The sequence below is a fragment of the Periplaneta americana genome, chromosome 9, assembly GCF_040183065.1.
Source record: "Periplaneta americana isolate PAMFEO1 chromosome 9, P.americana_PAMFEO1_priV1, whole genome shotgun sequence".
NCBI classification, from domain to species: domain Eukaryota; kingdom Metazoa; phylum Arthropoda; class Insecta; order Blattodea; family Blattidae; genus Periplaneta; species Periplaneta americana.
Genome location: NC_091125.1, coordinates 162,283,216 through 162,305,845, shown reverse-complemented (window position 1 = coordinate 162,305,845; position 22,630 = coordinate 162,283,216). Strand labels below are relative to the sequence as shown.

Here is a 22,630-nt window from a genome sequence, read left to right as displayed (position 1 = left end):
ACAAATTTTAGTCCATATCATTTTGGAAATTATTGCAATTATTTAATATAATAGGTATTTAAGAAACAGGGAAAGTAAAGGCTGGTTCAAAGTAAACCAGGAACGAGAACCAGAATGAGAACTAGAAGTGAAGGATGTGAAAGTGTAGATTTTTTATTCACAATAAACCGAGAACGGAAACGGCTATGCATATCAATATGTCAATAATGATTAAGTACCATTAAGGTAAAATTATCCAGAGGTAAAATAGTCTCCCAATCGGATATCCGGGCGGGGACTACTTTAATGGTACAGAATCAACTAAACATCTTACAATGGAATGCTGGTGGTATAACATCAGCTAAGAAGACTGAACTCGTCAATATACTTTCCGATAATAATGTAGATATCTTCATTATTTTGTAAATGTAATTCATACAACAATTTGTTACAGAATCTCAAGATCATCTTTTGTCAGCTAGTCCAAGTGGGAGCAGTGGAGACGGCAGCTATTATGAACAACCTGATCCTACAGGAGAGTCTCCAGAACCTGAACATTCTCACGATTTGGGCATAGGCTCAGTCGTGGAGGTGACTGTGAGTGGAGAGCCACGATACGGTGTTATTCGTTGGATTGGAATCGTACCTGAAGATAAAAAGTCACGGAAAGTAGCTGGGATAGAAATGGTATGTTGAAGCATTTGACTTTTCGGTCTTCATAAACATTATTTATATTGTGGGTTTGAAAACTTGATGTAATACATTGAATCAAACTGACAGGATAGCCTATCACATTTCTGATCTTTTGTTTTGAATTACATCACATTTCATCAAATTAATGTTATATCAGTCCCAATTCCAAATGTACGACATTTTAATTTCTATTATTATTTTTGTTTTTACGAAAATTGGCATTTTAAAGTGATATAAATGTATAGCTATGTAAAAATGTGTGAAAATTCCCAAGTGAAACTAACTGTCTATTGCCAGTGCTGAGAGATTCCCAGCAACACATCTCTGTGAATAAAAATAATTGATTAAATGACGATCTTACTCGTGTTAATTGTGTAAGCATATGCGGCTTACAGCTGTTTCGGTGCTTCTTCACACCATCCTCAGAGTCTACTAGATCTTGGCGTCATCTCGAACTTCGCTTCCTGTTGTGTGGTTGCGTTCTATTGTTGAAAAGTGTTGAGAATTTGATCAGGGTGTGTTTTAGTGTGTCTGTATATTTCATATTGTTCTAGTATGTTGAGTTTTTAGATTTTGGGTTGTATGTGTAGGATTTCCATGTCTGTATTTATGTTATTGTATGTGTGGTTGGCATTAGTTATGTGTTCGGCATATGTAGATGTATTGTGTCCTCTGGTTATTGCTTTAATGTGTTCTTTGTATCGAGTTTGGAATGATCTGCCTGTTTGTCCAATGTAGAAACTGTCGCAACTATTGCATGTGAGTTTGTATATGCCTGTGTGGCTGTATTTATTTGTTTGTGTGTTGAGATGTCTTTGTAGTGTGTTTTCTGTGATAGTGTGGATGGTGTGAAGAAGCACCGAAACAGCTGTAAGCCGCAGATGCTTACACAATTAACACGAGTAAGATCGCCATTTAATCAATTATTTATATTCAAGTGTTAAAAGTATTGTATGAAAGATTCAACATGGATCTTTGTGAATATTGTATAATTGATTGTTAAAGACAGGGACAAGATGTTCTAAGAAGTAAGTTTTAGAAAGATGCTAATATTTTTTCATTTGCTGTGTTTTACAGGAGGAGGAGCATATCGGCCTCAGTGATGGCACTTTTAATGGACGCAGATACTTTCAGTGTAATCCAAGGAAAGCCATGTTCGTCAGCCTTAACATGTGTCAGAAGGATGGCAGGTTTCAAGACATACTTCCAGCCCTTAATGACACAAAAATAAGAAGTAATTTAATTCTGAGTTTATTATGAATATTATTTTACATTAAGAATTTCAGTAGTTCAAAGTTTGTTCTCAGTCTTTCACTTTATTAGAAAGTTATTTGAAATAATGAGTGACATATCGGAAGACTTCTTCATATGCAAAATAGCAGAAAAACTTTTCTTTGATGTGCATTATACAGTACATACAGAGTGCTCTGAAAATGCCATGCTAGAAGCACAAGACTTAATGGAAGGGATCAGGACATGTAAAATCGAATAGGAACCCCATAATGTGCAGTTCACCGAAAGTGAATTTGGGCACATCATAATGTCTTTCACCTTAGAGCAAACAGAAAATGTTAACAACAGACTGTTCAATATCCAAAAACTTCCCATTCTTAGCTGACATGTGACTCATAGTGAGTGCATACACATGCAGAGATTTGTGTAGTGTTTGAGTTGGTATTGGTGTCAGTATATTTGTGTGTATTGGGGAGGGATAGCTGTTGGTACACGTGTGTTTTTACTAAAGTCAATACTTCTCAATAGCAGTATAACATTGTCTATGTGTTTCTCTTTAAGGATATTGATAGTTAGAAAAATTGTGAAATTATGTGACAGAAAAATGGGATTGTTGACAGAAACTGTCTTATCACCTGTGCCAATTGTAGAATGTTACACCAACTTTTAATCTAAAAGAATTATTCGTCCTGTACACTAAATTGTCTCCGTAAATAATGAATTTTTGTGTGAAGTGTTATTAGATTACTGGCCAGTTTGTCTAAGTAATGTTTAATTTTGCTTAACGAATGTTAAATTAATAGTCTGTTTATTTTTAACGCTTTGTTAATTTATTTTCCATTTGTTCAACATAATTTTGTTTAAGATAACCAACACTTAACTATAACGTCTGTTAGCACTATTTTAACTACTCAACAGCAGTTGGTAATGATTCTACACATGTAAGACAATTTTTGATTGGCTAAAATTAATCTTTAAATTCTATATTATAGAGTGAGTCATGAAACTTGCATAAAATTACAACCTGTTATAGTAGGCTACGCTCCATAAACAAACAGTTGACAAATGAAAGTTGTAGGTGATGTGCTGAATAATAATTACAAAGTAAGGTTATATTTCCTCATTGCTATTATGGATACGAAATACGAAAGAAATAAAATAACACTGATGTATTTAAACAGTCCAAAGTATTTTTTAAATGTTATAGTACCAGTCATATGCTAAACATTCCCTACAGAGAGACACAAAATATTAATTTCGCAACTTCTGTTCAAACAGCTGTGGAGACATCGGCCATATTTAACTAACTGTTATATGAGTTAACTGCCCGAAATCCTACATTTAAAATTAACAAACTGTTAACAATCTGTTAAACCAAACTGGTGTTGAAAACATACAATTTTATAAATTAACAAACTGTTTAGAGTTTAACAGTCATTAAATTTTCTAACAATACTTGGAAAAACTGCCATACGTGTTTTAGAAAATTTAACGAGTTTTACATTTCACGACTTCAGCAGTGTGATTTCACATTTCTAATTTTTGTAGAATTTGGGCAAATACAATGTCCTGTAATACCCGGTGCAGTTCAACCTATCAGCAGGAAAGGAGATCTTGAAGCTATATGTGGCAAGTACCGGGGAATTCAAGGTCACCACAATTCTTGTTACCTGGATGCCACACTGTTCAGTATGTTTACATTCACGAGGTGAGTTTATGCATACAGTATGAGTATGACAACAAAAATATTTAATTTTGTGTAGGTCATTCGTTACCTTGTGAAACCAAATGCTTGTATGTGCCATAGCATGTAGTAAAAACATTATGGTGGGGGTAAGTGAGCTCGCTTGCTATGAGTGGAAGCGTAACGAAGGAGCGAAGCTTGTCAGTCCACTTTCTTCTTCCCCTGACGTGCAGGAAGGTTTCATGAAAGACACTGAATGGTATAAGATGGTTTAGTAGGGGTGTGATTTTATGGTGATTATTTTACCCTGATTTCTATGATTAAAATGGTTTAATTTCGGTGAATATTTCGTAAAAAAAAAAAAACCAAGTAATTTTGCGCATATTTCGAGCCCTAAATAAACTTGAAATATAATAAAATAACATTTTTTAAAATTATTATTCAAACAATTCCTTCGAAACTAACAGAAAATGTTTGCATCATTAATTTCATAATTCACTTACATTCGACTGTGAGGGGGCGACAGCACTGCCTTCTTGATCTCACGAAGGCAGTTGTTGCGGGAAAGAGAAATGACCATTGTCTTCTTATGCTGCTCCCTGGAAGTAGTTCTTGAAACTGTGTGTACTGCATTGCATGTAATGATGAACGATCAAATATGTAGAAATATTCATGTATATTTTATAACAACTGTAGCTCAGTTTGCTGATGACATTGCTGTCCTCAGCAAAGGAGATACTGATGAACAAGTGACAACCATTCTACAAAACTTTCTTCAAGAAATTTAAATATGGAACAAAAAGTGGAGAACAGTGATGAACACAAATAAGTCATCAACAGTAACATTCACATACCTCAAAAAAGAAAAAGCACTTCCATTATACCTCAACTGTTCACCAGTACCACAGCATGAAGAAGTACGATATCTTGGACTCATCCTAGACAGTCCCTTGACCTGGAATAAACATCTCACTTACACCCTCCAGAGATTAAGATACAGACTTCATCGATTGAAAGCAATACTTTCCAGCTCTTGTCTTTCCCTTTCCAACAAAAGGTTAATATATGTAATGCTTCTTAAACCTATTTGGCTCTACGGATGTTCGTTATGGGGATCTGCTTCTATAAGTCAAATCAAGCGTATTGAAACATTCCAAAATCGTGCACTAAGGATAATCACTGGAGCACCACGGTACATAAGAAATGAAACACTTCATTCAGATCTAGATCTAGCCAAAATAGAGACTGTAATTCATTCTTCCTACACACGGTTATTTGCAACATTGTCAACACATTCTAACAACTTAATCAACCAGATTCCTCGGAACCTACCCCCTGCACGGCCTGATCGTCGCCTCAAGAGGAAAAGACACACTGATTTGTTGATGCTTTGAGGAGCGTTAATGGACGTCACCCTCTCCACAAGTCTCATATTATTGTAACGTTAATTATTTAAGCACAATTGATAATACTAATGTACAAAAATTGTCAAATAAATAAAAAAATATAAAAAAAAATTTCAGGTTTTATTTGGAAGAAAGAGTCATTTTTCGTGTGGATTTTCCATAAAACCTGTTTTTGTTGAAGATAAAGTGTTTATGAAGTAATTGTGTGAATTTATATCAATTTCGCGGAAATTCAATGATATATTTCACTAAAGTTGGATTTTCATGAAGGGATTTGCATTTTCCACGCATAAAATTAAGTTTTTATCACATTTTGCGTATATTGTTAATATAAAAAAATCACACCCATATGTATTAGTATACTTCGTTTCATTTTACATGTTGTTGTTGTTGTTTTCTAATGCCAGGCGTTAAGCAGTTAAATGGCAAGTTGTAGCCGATTTAAGTGAACACCATATTTTAACGTTTTGGTGGCTACTTCATTCACACACAACCCCCAGAATGTCTGGAGGACCACACCTGCTGTTGGTCGACGGGTCCATTGGACCTAGCTGGGAGATCTTGTTGATCACCAACTTTCCCTCCTTAAGCCACTGGAGGACGATTTTAGTGCCATAGCAGGTCAGCACTAGGAACAGAAAAGTAGAAAGAGGAGGAAGGAAAGGGAAATGAACCCCTAGGCCTAATGCCGTTGGGATCGAAGAAAGTAAGAGTTCAGTCAGAGGACTGGATAGGAAAGGGTAAAGAGGGAATTAAGTATTGGATAAGGAAAATTATACCAAATTCAGTCATTAACTCATCAAGCTGACCAGTGCTAATGGATGAGTAGCCCCTCCCTTTAGTTCAGCTCGTAAAATTATGCTTACTAACAGCTGCATCATGGGAAGGTAGGGATGGGACATTGGGTATTTGTCCAGGTTGGTTCCTTAAAGCCTTCAGTGGGAAGGATTAATGGCTCTCCCCCCTGTATCTGACAGATACCCTTTTGCAGCCCTTTTTTTTTCATTTTACATGAATGTCATTATTTATTATAGTTCGAGAAATCTTGTTTAAAATAATATCAATTCCAAGGGAAAAGCAGTGGTGCTCTTCTTGAGGAAAGGGGATCATATTGTATTTTTTCCCGTCATTTCTGATAGAATATTAGAAAACATGCATTTTGAAAGGTTGGATCCGCCTTCATTTTCATGTGAGAAGAGGTAATAAGGTAAGGTAGCCCAGTCACATGCCATGAAGTTATTTGGGGGGGGGGCTTGGAGATAGAGCCTCAAGGTTTGCTCAGTCTCCTATCAAATTGAGTACGAGGTCTTTCCCAGGATAAAAAGGTGGTCATAGTCTGGTGCCGACAACACCACCTCATTTTAGTGCCGAGGTCACAGAAAGCATGGGGAGAAGAGGTAGTAGGAAAAGAAATTCCTAAGGAGAAGAGATTTGTGCCTACAATACTTCTTTCATTGCTGATGTAAATTTAGAAAATACAGTGTTTCGAAGATTGACTTAAGTTTTCATAAGTTGAAAAAGTGGTAGAAAAATAAATCCTATTCATTGGAGTTTTTGCCTCATGGTAAGAGTGTAATTTCTTTTCCTCCTCTCTGATTTTAGGACCAGCCAAGTGGGTTTAGTGAGTTGTAGTAACTTCAACAAGTTAGATTTCTTTTCTTTCTTACAATTTTGAGGCTTATTGAGTAGGTTTCATTTTTCCTTCAATACCATTTTTACCTGAAGACGATCCAGTCTTCAAAATGTCTTTCTCCTACCCCCATCCCACCAAAATTTCATCACTGGTGCAAAAATCATATTGGATATTGGAAAAAAAGTTATTCCCATAAAAATGTAATACCGACAGTATTGATATCGAAAAACAAGTTACCAATCAAACAATAAAAATACAAAACAAATTGAAGTTTTTCACATTATAATGGTTTTATATTTTTTGTGTGATTTCAGCGTGTTTGACAGTTTGCTGTTCCGGCCACAAAATGATAAAGATGTATCCCAGTATCAAGAAGTGCAGAGGGTTTTACGGGAAGAAATAGTGAATCCCCTGCGTCAAAATTTGTATGTTAGAGCAGACAGAGTTATGAAGCTGCGAACACTTCTTGAGAACCTGAGTTCTGTTACTGGACTCACGAGTGAAGAGAAAGGTAATTTACATGTGTACACATTTATTTGTCTGTGAGTTTATCTGTTCTTGCAACTAAATTTCTGTTATCAGAGATCGCAAAATGATAGACAAGACAAAAGAAGGAGTTGAAGAACTTCAAAAACACGAGCAATCAATATGTCCTATGGCTTCCCAGACAACATGGCACTTCTTGTCCAACAAAGTGCTTCATAATATTTGGATTTTGTACTTTTCCTATGCCTTTTTTTAAACATCTTCTTTTCAAATCCAATGCAAGTTCAGCTTTTCATTTTATTTAAGGATATTTTCCAGGCCGACATGCAAGACATACAGAATTTACAGTATAAGTAGAGGTAAATGAACAAGCATGCTCTTTTCTTTAGAAACATAACGTACTTCGATATAACGAAATTTCACTACAACGAAATAATTTCAGAGGTTCCTAGATTTCGTTATACTGGCATTTTTTTTTTTATGTTATCCAGTTGGCATCAAAATACATATTTTCTAACCAATAAACAATAGTAAAATTATAATATAAAATTGTGGTCACAGTTACAATTCACATGAATTATGTAGAAGAATGCACCTTAATGAAAGAATGGATCCTGTTAAAGGTTAATGAGATGTTTGAGGAATAATCAATGCAAAAGATATACAAGAATGTGTAACCGTTTCAGAGTAAATACACGACCTTAAAAAGATAAACAATAGTACATTAATATAACAAAGTTTGACTTTAACTTTCAAATTAATTCTTAATTCATGAACAATGGAACAGTTAAGAGTAATAAAAGGATATTACAAGCAATGATTTACGGTTACAAGTTACATACGTGTAACCGTAAATCATTGCTTGTAATATCCTTACTTGCTTGTAATATACTGGCATTTTACTGTACTTTTATGCTGATACATAAATGAAAATTCAAAGGGAATATGAAGGAACGGTCCCGTGCCGTGGCGTCATGGTCTAAGGCATCCTGCCTAGGACTTGCATTACGGAATGCGCGCTGGTTTGAGTCCTCATGGGGGAAGAAATTTTCTCATGAAATTTCGGTCAGTGTATGGGACTGGTGCCCACCCACCATCGTGATGCACTTGGGGAGCTACGATAGGTAGCGAAATCCGGTTGCGAATACCAGCTATAACGGCTGGGGGGGATCATCGTGCTAACCACACGTTACCTCCATTCTGGTTGGATGATCGTCCACCTCTGCTTCGACATGTGGGCATGAGGCCAGCAGCCGGCTGTAGCGCCATGGATTATTATTATTATTATTATTATTATTATTATTATTATTATTATTATTATTATTATTATATGAAGGAACAAATACATGAAGTGTATAGCACTATTATTCACTGTACTCGTAAATGTTAGAAAGTGCCTTCACAAAAGAATTAATAAGTGCTTAAATGTTAATGGAGGTTACTTTGACCACTTAATAAATTGACACTAAGTAGTAGTTTAGTTAATTGTTGTATCTTTACCTGCTGTACCTCATTTGAAACGTGCTGTAACTTCTTAAAATATCACTTCAGAAAAAAAAATGTTTCAAACATTAAACAAAAGTTGCCTAATTTGTTGATAATCAGAATATCCGAAAAATGTCCATCATTCCATTCAAAATATAAGAGCTGTCCTTCCTCTTTCTCTCTCATTGCTCCATTTCTTTTGTCATATGAATAGATATTTCATTCATGTGAATTTGCGAGTCTATGCGAACATTGGAATGTGTATCAATGTGTGTATGCTTGATCAAGCAAGCTAACGGAGATTGAATGTAAAGTATAATGTAAGAATGTGGTTATGTAACTGATGCCATGAGAAACGTACCGATAATTCTTTTGGAATTCACAATATGTATTGTATAATAACGGTGAAGTATTGTCATTGTCGTGACAACCATTTTGTTAATGTTACAGATCCAGAAGAATTTCTTACGTCTTTAGTAGCTCAAATACTTAGAGCTGAGCCTTTTCTGAAGTTGAGCTCAGGTCAAGAAGCTTATCACTATCAGTTGTTCGTGGAAAAAGATGAGCACCTTGTTTTTCCCTCAGTCCAGCAGTTGTTTGAACAGAGTTTTCTAGCTAGTGATATTAAATTGAAGGAGGTAAGATGTTGTGTATAAATTACAATACCATATCTCACTCCAAGTTTTAATGAGAATGTTTTACTAGATATTTACGATATAAGTGGGATAAGAGCATTATTATTATATGCTTGTGTCCACACCTGTGGAGTAACGGTCAGCGCATCTGGCTGCGAAACCAGGTGGCCCGGGTTCGAATCCCGGTCAGGTCAAGTTACCTGGTTGAGGTTTTTTCTGGGATTTTCCCTCAACCAAATACGAGCAAATGCTGGGTAACTTTCGGTGCTGGACCCCGGACTCATTTCACCAGCATTATCACCTTCATTTCATTCAGACGCTAAATAACCTTTATGTTGATACAGCGTCGTAAAATAACCCAATAAAATAAAAAATATGTGCTTGTGAAGTATATTAATAGGGTGTTATCACACATCAAGGGCTTAATGTGAAACTAACATAACTACAAAAATGGACATTTTTAGGTTTTTACACCAATTGATAACAAATTCGTTCTTCTACTTGGTCACAAAAAATCGTAACTCAGTTCTATAGAGTCTTGTACTTATTTACTTACTTACTGGCTTTTAAGGAACCCGGAGGTTCATTGCCGCCCTCACATAAGCCCGCCATCCATTCCGAGGCTAATTTGAAGGATTCGTAACAAGCTGTTTTTTACGGTGATGGGTTGTTAGCCCTTCGCCCAACCCCCAAGCTGGAGGACCACCCCTCATCGGCTGTCCGCGACTGCTTATTCAATATATTCACAGCTACCCTCCATATCTGGAGGCCGTCTCCTCGATCCGCAACCTGAGGACGCGCCATGCTATGGTGATAGGGACCCACAATACATGGTCTATAGAGTCTTGTATATAATATAATTCGTAACTACTAAACATGATGGTATAGTTCTTGTGCAATAAGTGTATTGCTTGTTAAGAATTTTGTTGTGAATAAAACATCGATTGTAGTTATGTTAGTTTCACATTAAGCCCTCGACATGTATTGTACAATATTTTATCTACACTCATTCAAAAATAAAAAAATAAAATGAAGTGAAAATAATTTCAATTTTTTTTTTTTTTTTTTTTTTGTGAGAAGCAGAAAATTGAAGTTAACTATCTAGATAGCAGTGTACTGAAAAAACTGACGCACCATTATCATTTTTTCTTTCTCTTATTAGCTTTCATTGCTTCTTTACTTGTTAACTTTATTTTATTCTGGTAAACTGCCATTGTTTGTTTGTTTATTTGTTTGTGTACTTGTTTACTTTTTTTCTTACTCTGTTATCTTTCATCATCTATTTGTTCTTGTATTGTTTCGTATGCTTTGTCTAATGGGAGCCTCTAATTTGAGGAAGCTCAATAAAATAAAATAAAAATAACGTAAATTCATAACAACCACAGTGTTACTATAAACAAAAGTTTGTTTTTACTGTAAATTTGTAATTTGTAAGTTTTAAGAAGAGTGATTCTGAAAGTTTGCCTTCAGATATTGAAGAAAAAGCTTTAGAAACAATACCCAGATAAAATTAATATAATTATTGCGTTGTAATATTATATTATACTTAGTTTCAATACATTTTGAAATATACTTCATGCTATCATTCATTACTGAAAACAAGTCGGATAAGAAATGGGATAAGATGTAATTATGTTAAGTTTATTTATGTACAGGGGGAAAGAGAAAATAGGGAAAACTACGCAGTTTAGCATTGTGTGCATTTATATTGGCAGTACTGTTACAACAGTCCTTGTGATTGTCTTTTGTTATTATTGTGCTGTTGAGAGTCTTGGACAATTCGAGATTTTCAGGAGCTTACGAGTATTCATATGTAAAATATAAATATGTTGTTGTTGTTGTTTTCTAATGCCAGGCGTTTGACAATAAAGTCATTTGACCTCTTGCACTCCAATATTTTGCAAAGATATTATCATGACCAGCCACTGAAGCACAGAGTCATTTCAGGCTGCTACTCAGAAACATTTTAACATTTTTAATGTGTGTGGGTTCTCGTGTGTTTCACAGCTGTTACTTCAAGATATTTATAACAAATACATTTCAATATAAATATGACAAAACTGTCACATTTTGACACGAGCAAGAGCTGAAGAACTGTAAAAACATGAGCAATCAATATTCTATCCGATTTTGTTAATATTTTTTGTAATTTCCACATGATGCAACCTGTTATGTACAATCAAGACTTAGAGGACCTTGCCATAGTGGTACACCTGTTCCATGCTGTGTAGAGGAAATGCTACATTGAATTAGGGTGCTGTAACCACCAAGTATATGGTGTCATCAATAGGGTTCGGATTTTTAAGTGCTAAAAGTCGAGAAAATAATTATTTTTTATGTGCTAAAAATCGGGAAAATATGTAACAAAAAAGGAAAAATATTTAATTATGTTTCAATTATTTTATGTGAATATAAACAATATGCAGTACTCACCAGTATAAATTATGCAGTCTCGCCAACTGCTGAAGAATTACAGTACACAACGAGATTCTTCCTCAAGTTGTCCATCACAAATGACTGACGATTATCGCGGAACACTGCCTTGTACTGGGAAAATGAATGCCCTGCCCATTGAGAAACAACATGCACTCCCTAGAGACATGTTTATGATTGGAAACGAAAACAGAGGCAGCTGATGTGTATGAAATTATAATGGCTTCCCGAATCAGCATTTTGATAAATTACAAGGCACTCCTAAATGACACATCAATGTTTATGTGTGTTAGTTACAATACAATTTTTTAGTGGTGACAGCTCTTATCGCTTGTGATGAGAGAGCATACTGCAGATCCACAGATAGGCAATTCCAAGAAACAGTTGCCAACTGTCACGTCTAAGCAATGCAATGAACATTCGGGTGGTGATTAATCTGAAATGGGGCTTTTGTCGAAAATTATTTGATGAAAATGTAATTTTTGTGTGTTTTTATGAGAATATTTGAAAATAAGTATTTATATTAAAAAATTCAAAATATGTTTTTATGTGAAATAAAATTTAAAATATATGCTCAGGTGACCTTGTTCGAAATTTAAAACACAATTACGAGTTTCTATTACAATGCAAATAAAATACCTATTTATTTACCTAAGAATCCTAGCCCTGGTCATTGATTAATAGTTATTTTGTTGTTTTTCAAAGCATTCAGTTTTCCAGTCTCTTTGCTAAATATGATGTGCAAGAAAGTGAATTGTAATATCATCCACTGTTGTAACATAAATACCAACCAGCCATTTGTAATATATTTAGTTTACAAAATTTATAATACAGACTTAGTTGAAGGAGATTGTAGACGAACATAATATCCTGCTGCTGTCTTCATTTTTTCTCCAACTGCCATAAATTACAGCCCTAAATTTTGACATTTTTATTTCATTTTTTTGTAGGTGCCTTCGTGTCTAATTATACAAATGCCAAGGTTTGGAAAATCTTTTAAGATGTATCCTCGCATCTTACCATCGCAGCTACTTGATGTCACAGACATTATTGAAGACTGTAAGTATATAATGTAAATTAAATGTGACGTATTAAAATTGTGAAATAAAATGTACAAGACTTTCTAAATATCTTTTCAGCTCCACGACAATGCACAGTTTGTGGAAAATTGGCTGAATATGAATGCAAGGAATGTTTTGGTGAATGTGGAATCGGTTTGGAAAGCATTGCTTTCTGTGCCAAGTGCCTAGAAACAGTAAGTTTCATTTCTATTGTGTGAGATATTATTCCTTGTAGTATAATGTAAAAGCATAAAATGCAAACCATTATTAGTCATTCTGGGTGACTGACAGCATAAGCATGCTTCTTGCTAGTTTTAAGGTTAGATAGTTGAAATCTATTTATAAGGAGTGGATTTTTAAGAATGATAACAATTCTTAGCAAGACTTCTTTTGAAAAGTAAATAAAGTCGTTAGTAGGCCTTACTTACTGGCTTTTAAGGAACCTGGAGGTTCATTGCCGCCCTCACATAAGCCCACCATTGGTCCCTATCCTGAGCAAGATTAATCCAGTCTCTATCATCATATCCCACCTCCCTCAAATCCATTTTAATATTATCTTCCCATCTACGTCTCGGCCTCCCTAAAGGTCTTTTTCCCTTCGGCCTCCCAACTAACACTCTATATGCATTTCTGGATTCGCCCATACGTGCTACATGCCCTGTCCATCTCAAACGTCTGGATTTAATGTTCCTAATTATGTCAGGTAAAGAATACAATGCATGCAGTTCTGTGTTGTGTAACTTTCTTCATTCTCCTGTAACTTCATCCCTTTTAGCCCCAAATATTTTCCTAAGCACCTTATTCTCAAACACCCTTAACCTGTGTTCCTCTCTCAAAGTGAGAGTCCAAGTTTCACAGCCATACAGAACAACTGGTAATGTAACTGTTTTATAAATTCTAACTTTCAGATTTTTGGACAGCAGACTGGAAGATAAAAGTTTCTCAACCGAATAATAACAGGCATTTCCCATATTTATTCTGTGTTTAATTTCCTCCCGAGTGTCATTTATATTTGTTACTGTTGCTCCCAGATATTTGAACTTCTCCACCTCTTCAAAAGATAAATTTCCAATTTTTATATTTCCATTTCGTACAATATTCTTGTCACGGGACATAATCATATACTTTGTCTTTTCGGGATTTACTTCCAAACCTATCTCTTTACTTGCTTCCAGTAAAATTCCCGTGTTTTCCCTAATAGTTTGTGGATTTTCTCCTAACATATTCACGTCATCCGCATAGACAAGCAGCTGATGTAACCCGTTCAATTCCAAACCCTCTCTGTTATCCTGGACTTTCCTAATGGCATACTGTAGTTAGTAGGCCTACTTGTATTAAATTAAACTGCTGCAACAGACATTTTTTTTATCAGGATTTAAAAGGAATGAAGTAATTGATGTTTAGATTGTCAAAATCAATAAATGTTAGTTTATTACTCCATGTATAAAAGTTTTCTACATTACGTATTTTACGTGTAAACTATATGGAAAATACGTACAGGTAATTTACTCTCCGAACCCTGCATAGGGCATAACATATCATGTTCTGTGAAAAAGCTGACTTCAGGAGTGTTCAGTAAAAGCAGTGAAACATTGTTGTCGCAGCTCAATCGAACTCTATTTATTTATTGTATAAATTAGATTCAAATGTTAGGTTATTTTTGAAAATACCTATAAAATTTTTAACACAGACACAGGCTGTGATGAAATGTTTCAGCATGAAATATATACAGTGTGTTGTAGTTGCAAACTGACAAACTTTATCGGAGTATTTGGAAGGCCAATTGATATTTTTTAATGAGATAATATGGTGGAATTCAGTTTCATTAAATCATAATTAAGGTACGGTCACACATCGCTACTTTTGCAGCACTGCATTATAAAAAACTGCGCAACTCTCGTACTGCGACGTGTGAACAACGGTGCAACCCGAAAAGTAGGGGCTGCCGAACCTGCTGCTCGCTACTTTTCCATGCTGCGCACAGCTTAAAAGTAGCGACGAGTGAACAGGGTTCTCAGGGTTGCAGCCGCAGCATTTTTGATATCTGTTTTGTTGAAATTTTTGCTGCGGTTGCGACCAGTGTTGCCACCCATATGTGCCAATGATACTTTTATTGTTTGGATGTATTTTAATATTAGATGTGGTGAAAATAAATTATTTGTAACAGTTACTAAATGCACAACACAGTCTGAGCATATTTGCTGACGATATAATTCACTTTTTTAATTTTTTGTAGCATAGTTTCAAACAGGAGGGTTGCCAACATTGATTACGTGAATATGCTGTTGGTTATCATTTAAGTATATAGGCGTCTTTAAAAGCTTTATAGTAAAAATAATGTCAATTTCTGAATATTAGTTAGGACAGAAAAGCAAATAATATATAAGTAAGCTTTCGCATGAGTTTATTAATAATGCGAACATAACCACAAAATGTCAACACGGAGATGGAAACCTGCAGCATGACTGCGGCTGCAAAAGTAGCGCCTTGTGTGTGAACAGACTCACAACCTCCAATTGCAACTTTTGCTGCACTTGGGTTGTGCAGCACGAAAAGTAGCATGCAGCACGCTACTTTTGGCTTACGTGTGAACACAACACGCAACTTTTGCAGCTGCAGTACAAACGTTGTGCAGCAAAAGTAGCGACGTGTGACCATGCCTTTACAGTAGCGTGCAAATTAATCCGAACAACGTAATTACTTATGCAAAAACACTCAAACGGGATAAAAAAAGGATCTAAGACATACCTCAGTAATCTATGTGGCCTCCCTTGTTCCTAATAACAGCTCTGAGACAATTTGGCATGGATTCCACTAATTTCCCACAAATATTCTTCATTTCTTCATCGCGAAACCAAACACCAATGAGGGCAGAAATCATCTTCTCCTTTGTAGAACAATCCATTTTTTGCATTCTTCTTTTGCAAATTGACCACAAGTTTTCAATGGGGTTGATGTCGGGTGAGTTGCCTGGCCAGGGGAGTACCTGAATATTCTTCTTGTTGAAGAATTCTGTAGTTTTTCGTATGGCATGGTGCCAGGTCTTGTTGGAACACACCTCTGCCATCCGGAAATTATTTTTGCAGCTGGGGTACGATTCTGGTTTCCAATAAGTGAATATATTAGTCAGAATTCATCATTCCTTTGATAGGTATTAATGCTCCAGGCCCTTCATGTGTAAAACAACCCCAAAACATTACTTTAGGGGGGTATTTGGGTGCTTGTTGGAGATGAGCTACTGTTACTTTTTCGGATCCTTTCCGTACGTAAGAAACACGGTGGCCGTGGACCTCGAAATGAAACTCATCGGAAAAAAGTACATTCTTCCAGTCATTCACTGTCCAGTGTTGATGTAATTTTGCCCACATGAAGCGTTTTTTGCACATAACAGGGGTTAGTAGTTGCTTCTTAAGAGGCTTACGAGCCCTTCGTCCAGCTTCCAAAAGCCTATGCCGCACTGTTGTGACGTGCATATTCGCCCCAGTGGTAGCCATTAACTCGGTGGTTAAGTCGACAGCAGTTAGTCTAGGATTTAATTTACTTTTCCTGACAATTAAACGATCATCTGCAGGTGAAGTCTTCCTTTTCCGGCCACAGTTTCCTTTTTTCTGGGGTGTGATGGATCCAGTCTCCCTGTATCGTTTTATGATCGAATTAACAGTAGCCAAACCAATGTGACATTCTGCAGCAATTTGCCTCTGTGTCATAGAAGAATGCTCTGCTAATGTTATAATTTTAGTCCGTTTTCGTGGAGTTGTATCCATTTGTGAAGACGACAGAATGTACACAGGATTGCAGTATTAAGTCTTCAACACAACTGAAATGCTTATAAGTACAAAACGACAGGCAAAATGTCACATATTATAAAAAAAATTATTACGACAGACCTTCAACAATGGAATTACACGTACTACAGATGTCAATTAAAGTGGTATGAGCAGCTGTGAGGCCAACAATGACAGAAAATGTAAAAATATGTCGTGTTCGGATTAATTTGCACGCTACTGTATTTATTGAAGTTCGTCTTATTAATTTTGTATTACTTCTCGCACCATTGCATTGACATTACTGTCGCAAATGTCGTTCAAAATGCCCATCTCGTATCCCTAAACATTTAGGATTCATTTCATCTGATACCACTGAAACCAGTCAACCAATTTAGTGCCCTGAGATGTTGTTTTTGAAGTGTTACGGCGATTTATATTAAAGAGGCTGTGAGATAATAAAATAGTGTAACTTAACGGAACAACGAAGACTTAAATTGTACTTCAGAGTTGATCTTTTATATTGCAGGCTCATTGCCATCAGCGACGAAGTAGCCATGCCTGTCGTCGTCTTCCAGTGCCCATTGAATTCTCCATTCTGCAGGATCATTGTCCAGTTCCTCGGTTGTACATGGAGTTATTTGCTGTGGTGTGCATTGAAACCTCACATTATGTGGCCTTTGTCAAATGTGGCAGTGGCTCTGATGCACCTTGGTGCTTCTTCGATTCTATGGCAGATAGGAAAGGTATTTAGATACAAATGTGTACATTTGAATAGAAAAGATCTTCATTTGTATTTCGGCGTAGGTAGTCAATAAATATTACATAGGTTGGATAAAAATTAATGGCAACACTGCTGTCACGTGACGATGGTGCGTTCGAGAGCTGCCAGCTGTGTGGACATGAACAAGGACTGTTAGATGAGTTAGTGCAGCCAGCGGCGACAGTACTCTGTCAATCTACTGCAGTGTGTAGAACGTTGATTTTCTTAGGGGTAGTGCGAGCGCCCTAAGACCACGTTTACAAAACTAGAGCAGTGTTCCTGGATCAAAATTGAAGTGACACGGGGTCATAGTGCACAAGAATGTTTTCAGGGACTGCATGAAGCATATGCCAATGCAGCGTTGCCATATCGCACAGTGGCACGATGGGTTATAGCGTTCCGGGAAGGCAGGGATGCCGTTCAGGACAACCTCCGTACAGGACGACCCCGCATGGAGGACAACACAGTTCAACTCCTTGCTTCCTTGTTGGATGCTGATCGCCAATGGACTGCGCAGCAGAAGTCTGAGTATGTCACAAAACTGTGCTCCACATTCTGCAAGACATTGGTGGTACAGAATCCCATTATTCTTCATGATAATGCAAGGAGTCACAGCTGCAGCTGTCAAGGACCTCTTGCACCATTGGCAATGGAAGATTCTGGAACATCCACCGTACTCACCCGATATGAGTCCATGCGATTACGATCTTTTCACCAAAGTGAAAGAACCACTGCGAGGGACCCGTCACAATACCAGAAATGAACTTAATCTGTGCTTTAGGGCGGTCAATACGGAACATCAACAAAGATGGACGTGCTGATGGTGTACGACGCCTTCCAAACATTTGGCAAAAGGTAATAAATAAGGGAGGCTACTATATAGAAGGTATGTAAATGTTGTACCCCTGTGAATAAAGCCATGTCAGAAATATCGAACTGTTGCCATTACTTTTTATCCAACCTATGTAGATGAATATGACATCAAGACAAAGGTACCTTCTCTAGAGCTATTTTTAATTTCTGCATTGAAAATGCTGTATGACATTGGAAGTCAAATTTTCCAAAATTAAGTATTGATGGGGAAAACATGAAATATATTTTTCTATTCCTAAAATGCACTGATTCTCAAAAAGCCATGGTGGGGTTTCAGTAAATTTTTTGAATGAATAGAGGTAGGAGTGTAATATTGTTGTCTGTAAGTTTGAGGCACTGAAGGAAACAAAAGACTATAACAGTCGAACAAATGCAATAATTTTCATTGTTAGAATTAATTATACAAGATGGGTGTCCAAAGAAAAGTGCAATGTGTTTTGTGGATGGCAAATTTGAATCTGTGACTCGTGTACAACTTGAATTTCGTCGCGTATTTAACAAGGAACCACCACATGAGAATAACATTTGTCATTGGGATAGACAGTTAAGAGAGACTGGAAGCATATTGGAGAAAAAGCATTCTGGAAGACCATCAACAGATGATGAAACGGTAGAAGCCATCCGAAGAGCATTTGTTCAGATTCCAAAGAAATCAATTCGTTAATGTGCCCAACAATTAGGACTTCATAGCTTTAAAGAAACGTCTTCATCTGACTTCTTATAAACTTCAATTGTTACATGCACTTCATCCAGATGATTGTCACAAAAGTTTTGAGTTTGCTGTGAATATGCTTAATGAAATTGACATGATGAACAACTTTTAGGTCTTATACATCTTGATTACACAACTTTTAACACTGTATCACTTCGGAATATGTATGGTAAGACTTTCCTGTGTTAAATTTCAACGTACCTCGTTTACATGTTTCGACCTATTTATGGGTCATCTTCAGAACTGGTCGTTGCTGATCTTGGCGCCACTTGTTCTGTTTCCTGTGAGGGTGTGTTCCTGTGGTATAGTGTAGAGTCAAAGGGTGTGTATGTTTTGAAGTTGTGTGTTGAGAATTTCGTTGGGGTGTGTTTTTGTGTGTCTGTATATTTCATATTGTTCTAGTGTGTTTAGTTTCTGGCTTTTTGGTTGGATGTGTAGTATTTCCGTGTCTGTTGATGTCTCTGTGGGTGTGGTTAGCATTTGTGATGTGTTCTGCATATGTGGAGGTGTTTTGTAATTTTGTTATGGCTGTGATGTGTTCTTTGTAACGTGTTTGAAACGATCTGCCTGTCTGTCCTATGTAGAAGTTGTTGCAGGTGTTACATTTAAGTTTGTATATGCCTGTGTGGTTGTATTTGTTTGTTTGTGTTGTTTGTGTGTTCAGATGTTTTTGTAGAGTGTTGTGTGTTTAAGTCATGTGCTGTTTAGTGATGAGGCCACTTTTCATGTTTCTGGACATGTCCACCGACACGATGTAAGAATATGGGCAAATGAACTGCCACATGACTTTGTTGAGCATGAGCTTAATAGCCCTGAAGTTAATATGTGGTGGTTCTTCGCTAAATACATGACGAAATTCACGTCATACATGAGTCACAGATTCAAATTTTGCTAGTCACAAAACACATTTCACTTTTCTTTGGACATCCATCTTGTTGTAACAATGAAATTTAGTGCATTTGTTCGAGCCAAGAGCCAATTCATGGGTCAGCACCAAAAAGAATTTGTCGTCTTCAGAATATATTAATGCAATCAAGATGTCCTGCAACCTTACTGCAGTGCGCTCCGTTCCTGGCAGAGCTTTCAGCAAGACCCGTTGCCGTCAACCTAGCTGCAACGAGACAGAAACTCTTGGCCACGTGTTGGGCTTTTGTCGAAGAGGAGAGTTATTGCGTAACAACAGGCATCATAGAGTCTGTGGAGCTATCACCTGTCTTCTTCGGAACAAGGGTTGGGAAATTCATGAAGAGGTCCACTGCATTTCTGGAGACGACTCTCACAGAAGAGCGGATGTAATAGCAATAAACAGGCAACAACAAAAGGCTATTATCATAGATCCAACTATACGCATGGAGAGAGATCTAAACCAAGCTCATCAGGTTGATCAGGAAAAGAGGGCCATTTATGAACCTTGTATTCCCTACCTTAGTGCCAAGTATAACATCCCTCTCTTCAATTGGTCAGTGAGAGGTTTATTTTTTGGTGCTCGGGGTTCTTTACCAAAATTTACATATAATTTTTTAAAACAATTATCAATATCATCTTTTGAAATTAAAAAAATCACCTCGCAAATTTTTAAAAATTCCCTGCAGATTATACAGTTTCATTTATACCACTCAGAAGGCCTTAATTAAGGATATGCTAATTTTAAATAAAATCTTTTATTTATAAGTAGAATTTTATAGTCATCTCCTAAGATTTTATTTTATAATTAATAATCAGTGGTGCTTAATTATTACATTTTATTTGTATAACAATATTCATATTTAATTAATTATATTTATTTGCTATTAATTTCCGGAACCTCGTGGTCATCCTTAATTAAGGCTGGATGAGTTATTTCTCTCTCTCTCTCTATCGTCTTTTGTTTCCTTCAGTGCCTCAAACTTAGAAACGAAAAACCTTTGAGAGCTTTATTTTCATCTGGCACCAATATTACATTTCTACGTCTATTCATTCAAAAAATATAATCCTCTGGAACCTCACCATGACTTTTGGGATACAGTGTAGATTGTATGTTGCGTAATTAGAGGGAAAAGTATATGGTCTGATTAAAATGTCTCTTCATTGCAGAAAATACGTAATTCTAAATGTTTCTAATGCGAAATGGTTTTCTATAGGCTATTTATATTATTTCGTGTTTCTGTTTTCAGGTGAGCAGAATGGTTATAATATTCCTGAAATGGTGTCTTGTCCAAACCTTCCATACTGGCTATCTGACGAGGGTGCCCGATCTCTACAAGAGATGCGCGATGATCGCCAGCTGCCGGAACACGCCAAGCGTTTGTTGTGCGATGCCTACATGTGCATGTATCAGAGTCCAGATGTCATGATGTACAGATAGGAGGCTGGCTGCACTGGTACCAGGTAACAAGGCATCTCATGTCTCTAAATCTGGTGGCATTTATACTTGTTTCACCCTGATTTTGTATAAAATGTGAGTGGTCTTTCCACTGGTATTGGGGAAATGTTGTGTGTTGCTGAAAGCTGTTATTTGTGGAGCAAGAAAGAGATTGTATGAAATTATTACGAGTTAAGTTAAATACTTGTAAAGTGGAAAATAAAACACGTTATCAACAACAGAAAGATGTGTGCCTTTATCTGTATTCCCTAAGCATGCAACACAAGTGATTTTTTTGTATATGGTTGTGTAAATGGCAAGTCTGTATGTCTCAAAGTAAGTGGAAGTACCTATAGATTGAAAGGTTTTGACATTTTGAAATTTATTTGTAATGTTTGACTTAGCATATTGAAGCTTCACCTCAGACATTTCATCTTTTTACTGGTAGTTAGTCTACTTGATAGTATTATAATCATTGACCCAGCATCTTCTCTGGAGGTAACAAGTTGAAGTTCTAGATTACTTTTCCATCTCAGACATAGCCATGGAGGTGGTGTTGATTACACTGGTATGCATTTCAAAAAATGTTTTCTGCTACAAGAGAAAAAAATTACTGATTCTAGTTAATTGAAGTGCCCTTAATCCGAATCTGTGTTCATATTTTCTGCATCACGTCAGATTTTTCTGTAATTTTGAAAAGAAAAATAAAAAAGAAGTCAAAATTGGCAAAGTTCATGATTTAAAAAAAAAATAGTAATATGCGTTACAAGAGCGGTATGTTGAAGTTTTCATGTCCGAGGAAAAGTTTGAAAAAGTGAAACGTAGTTGAGCTTTTTTAATTTCCGAGAATTGAAAGAAAACATACCGCTCGTACATTATTTTGTGCGAAGATCGTTTATTACATACCTGAAAGAGGAATTTCTAATTAGTTGCAATGAAATCTCCATCTTGGTTTCTTGTTAATGACTGCAAATTTGCAAACCAAAAATATCTATCTTCAACATTGTTGCTTTAAAATGTTTTCTGTGTTTACTATACTCGAGCAGGCCGTGATATACGTCTGTCTTTTTTTTCCCCCCAGTCTATAAATGCGAACTTAAAACAAACGGTAAGGTTATGTAGTGATTTAGAGTTTACTTAATTTTTGCAAATATTTAAAAACAATAATTAACAGTGCAATTTAGGTGAAATTGCAGTGGTAAGTTTCCAATTTATAATCGTTGCTTTATTGAACGTCTCTAAAAATAATATGTTAAAAGCCTAAAGCAGTAAAATCAATATGTCACTTAAGCGGTAAGAAGAGGGAAATTGTTATGTGTGTTAGGTTGGGAATACTGAATGTGGAATTTTAGACTTTCCGCGGATTGGTTTTGTGCAGAAACCAAGCAAATATGCAAGATCTCGCATAAAATAAATTTAATACGATAATCTAATTTATATGTGTGCTTT

At 36.2% G+C, this 22,630-nt stretch overlaps 1 protein-coding gene across 2 annotated transcripts in view; it reads left to right on the top strand.

The window, feature by feature from the left end:
- CYLD (ubiquitin carboxyl-terminal hydrolase CYLD) overlaps positions 1–21,426 on the top strand; it is a 73,008-nt gene extending 51,582 nt beyond the window's left edge. For both annotated transcript variants that reach the window (XM_069836254.1, XM_069836256.1), the window contains exons 6-14: positions 434–666; positions 1,750–1,906; positions 3,454–3,613; positions 6,943–7,139; positions 9,050–9,237; positions 12,618–12,726; positions 12,807–12,922; positions 17,022–17,238; positions 20,994–21,426. In XM_069836254.1, coding sequence (XP_069692355.1) covers positions 434–666; positions 1,750–1,906; positions 3,454–3,613; positions 6,943–7,139; positions 9,050–9,237; positions 12,618–12,726; positions 12,807–12,922; positions 17,022–17,238; positions 20,994–21,184 — 1,568 coding nt within the window. In that variant the 3' untranslated portion in view covers positions 21,185–21,426. The remainder of the gene's footprint in view (positions 1–433; positions 667–1,749; positions 1,907–3,453; positions 3,614–6,942; positions 7,140–9,049; positions 9,238–12,617; positions 12,727–12,806; positions 12,923–17,021; positions 17,239–20,993) is intronic.
- Positions 21,427–22,630: the final 1,204 nt, after the last annotated feature.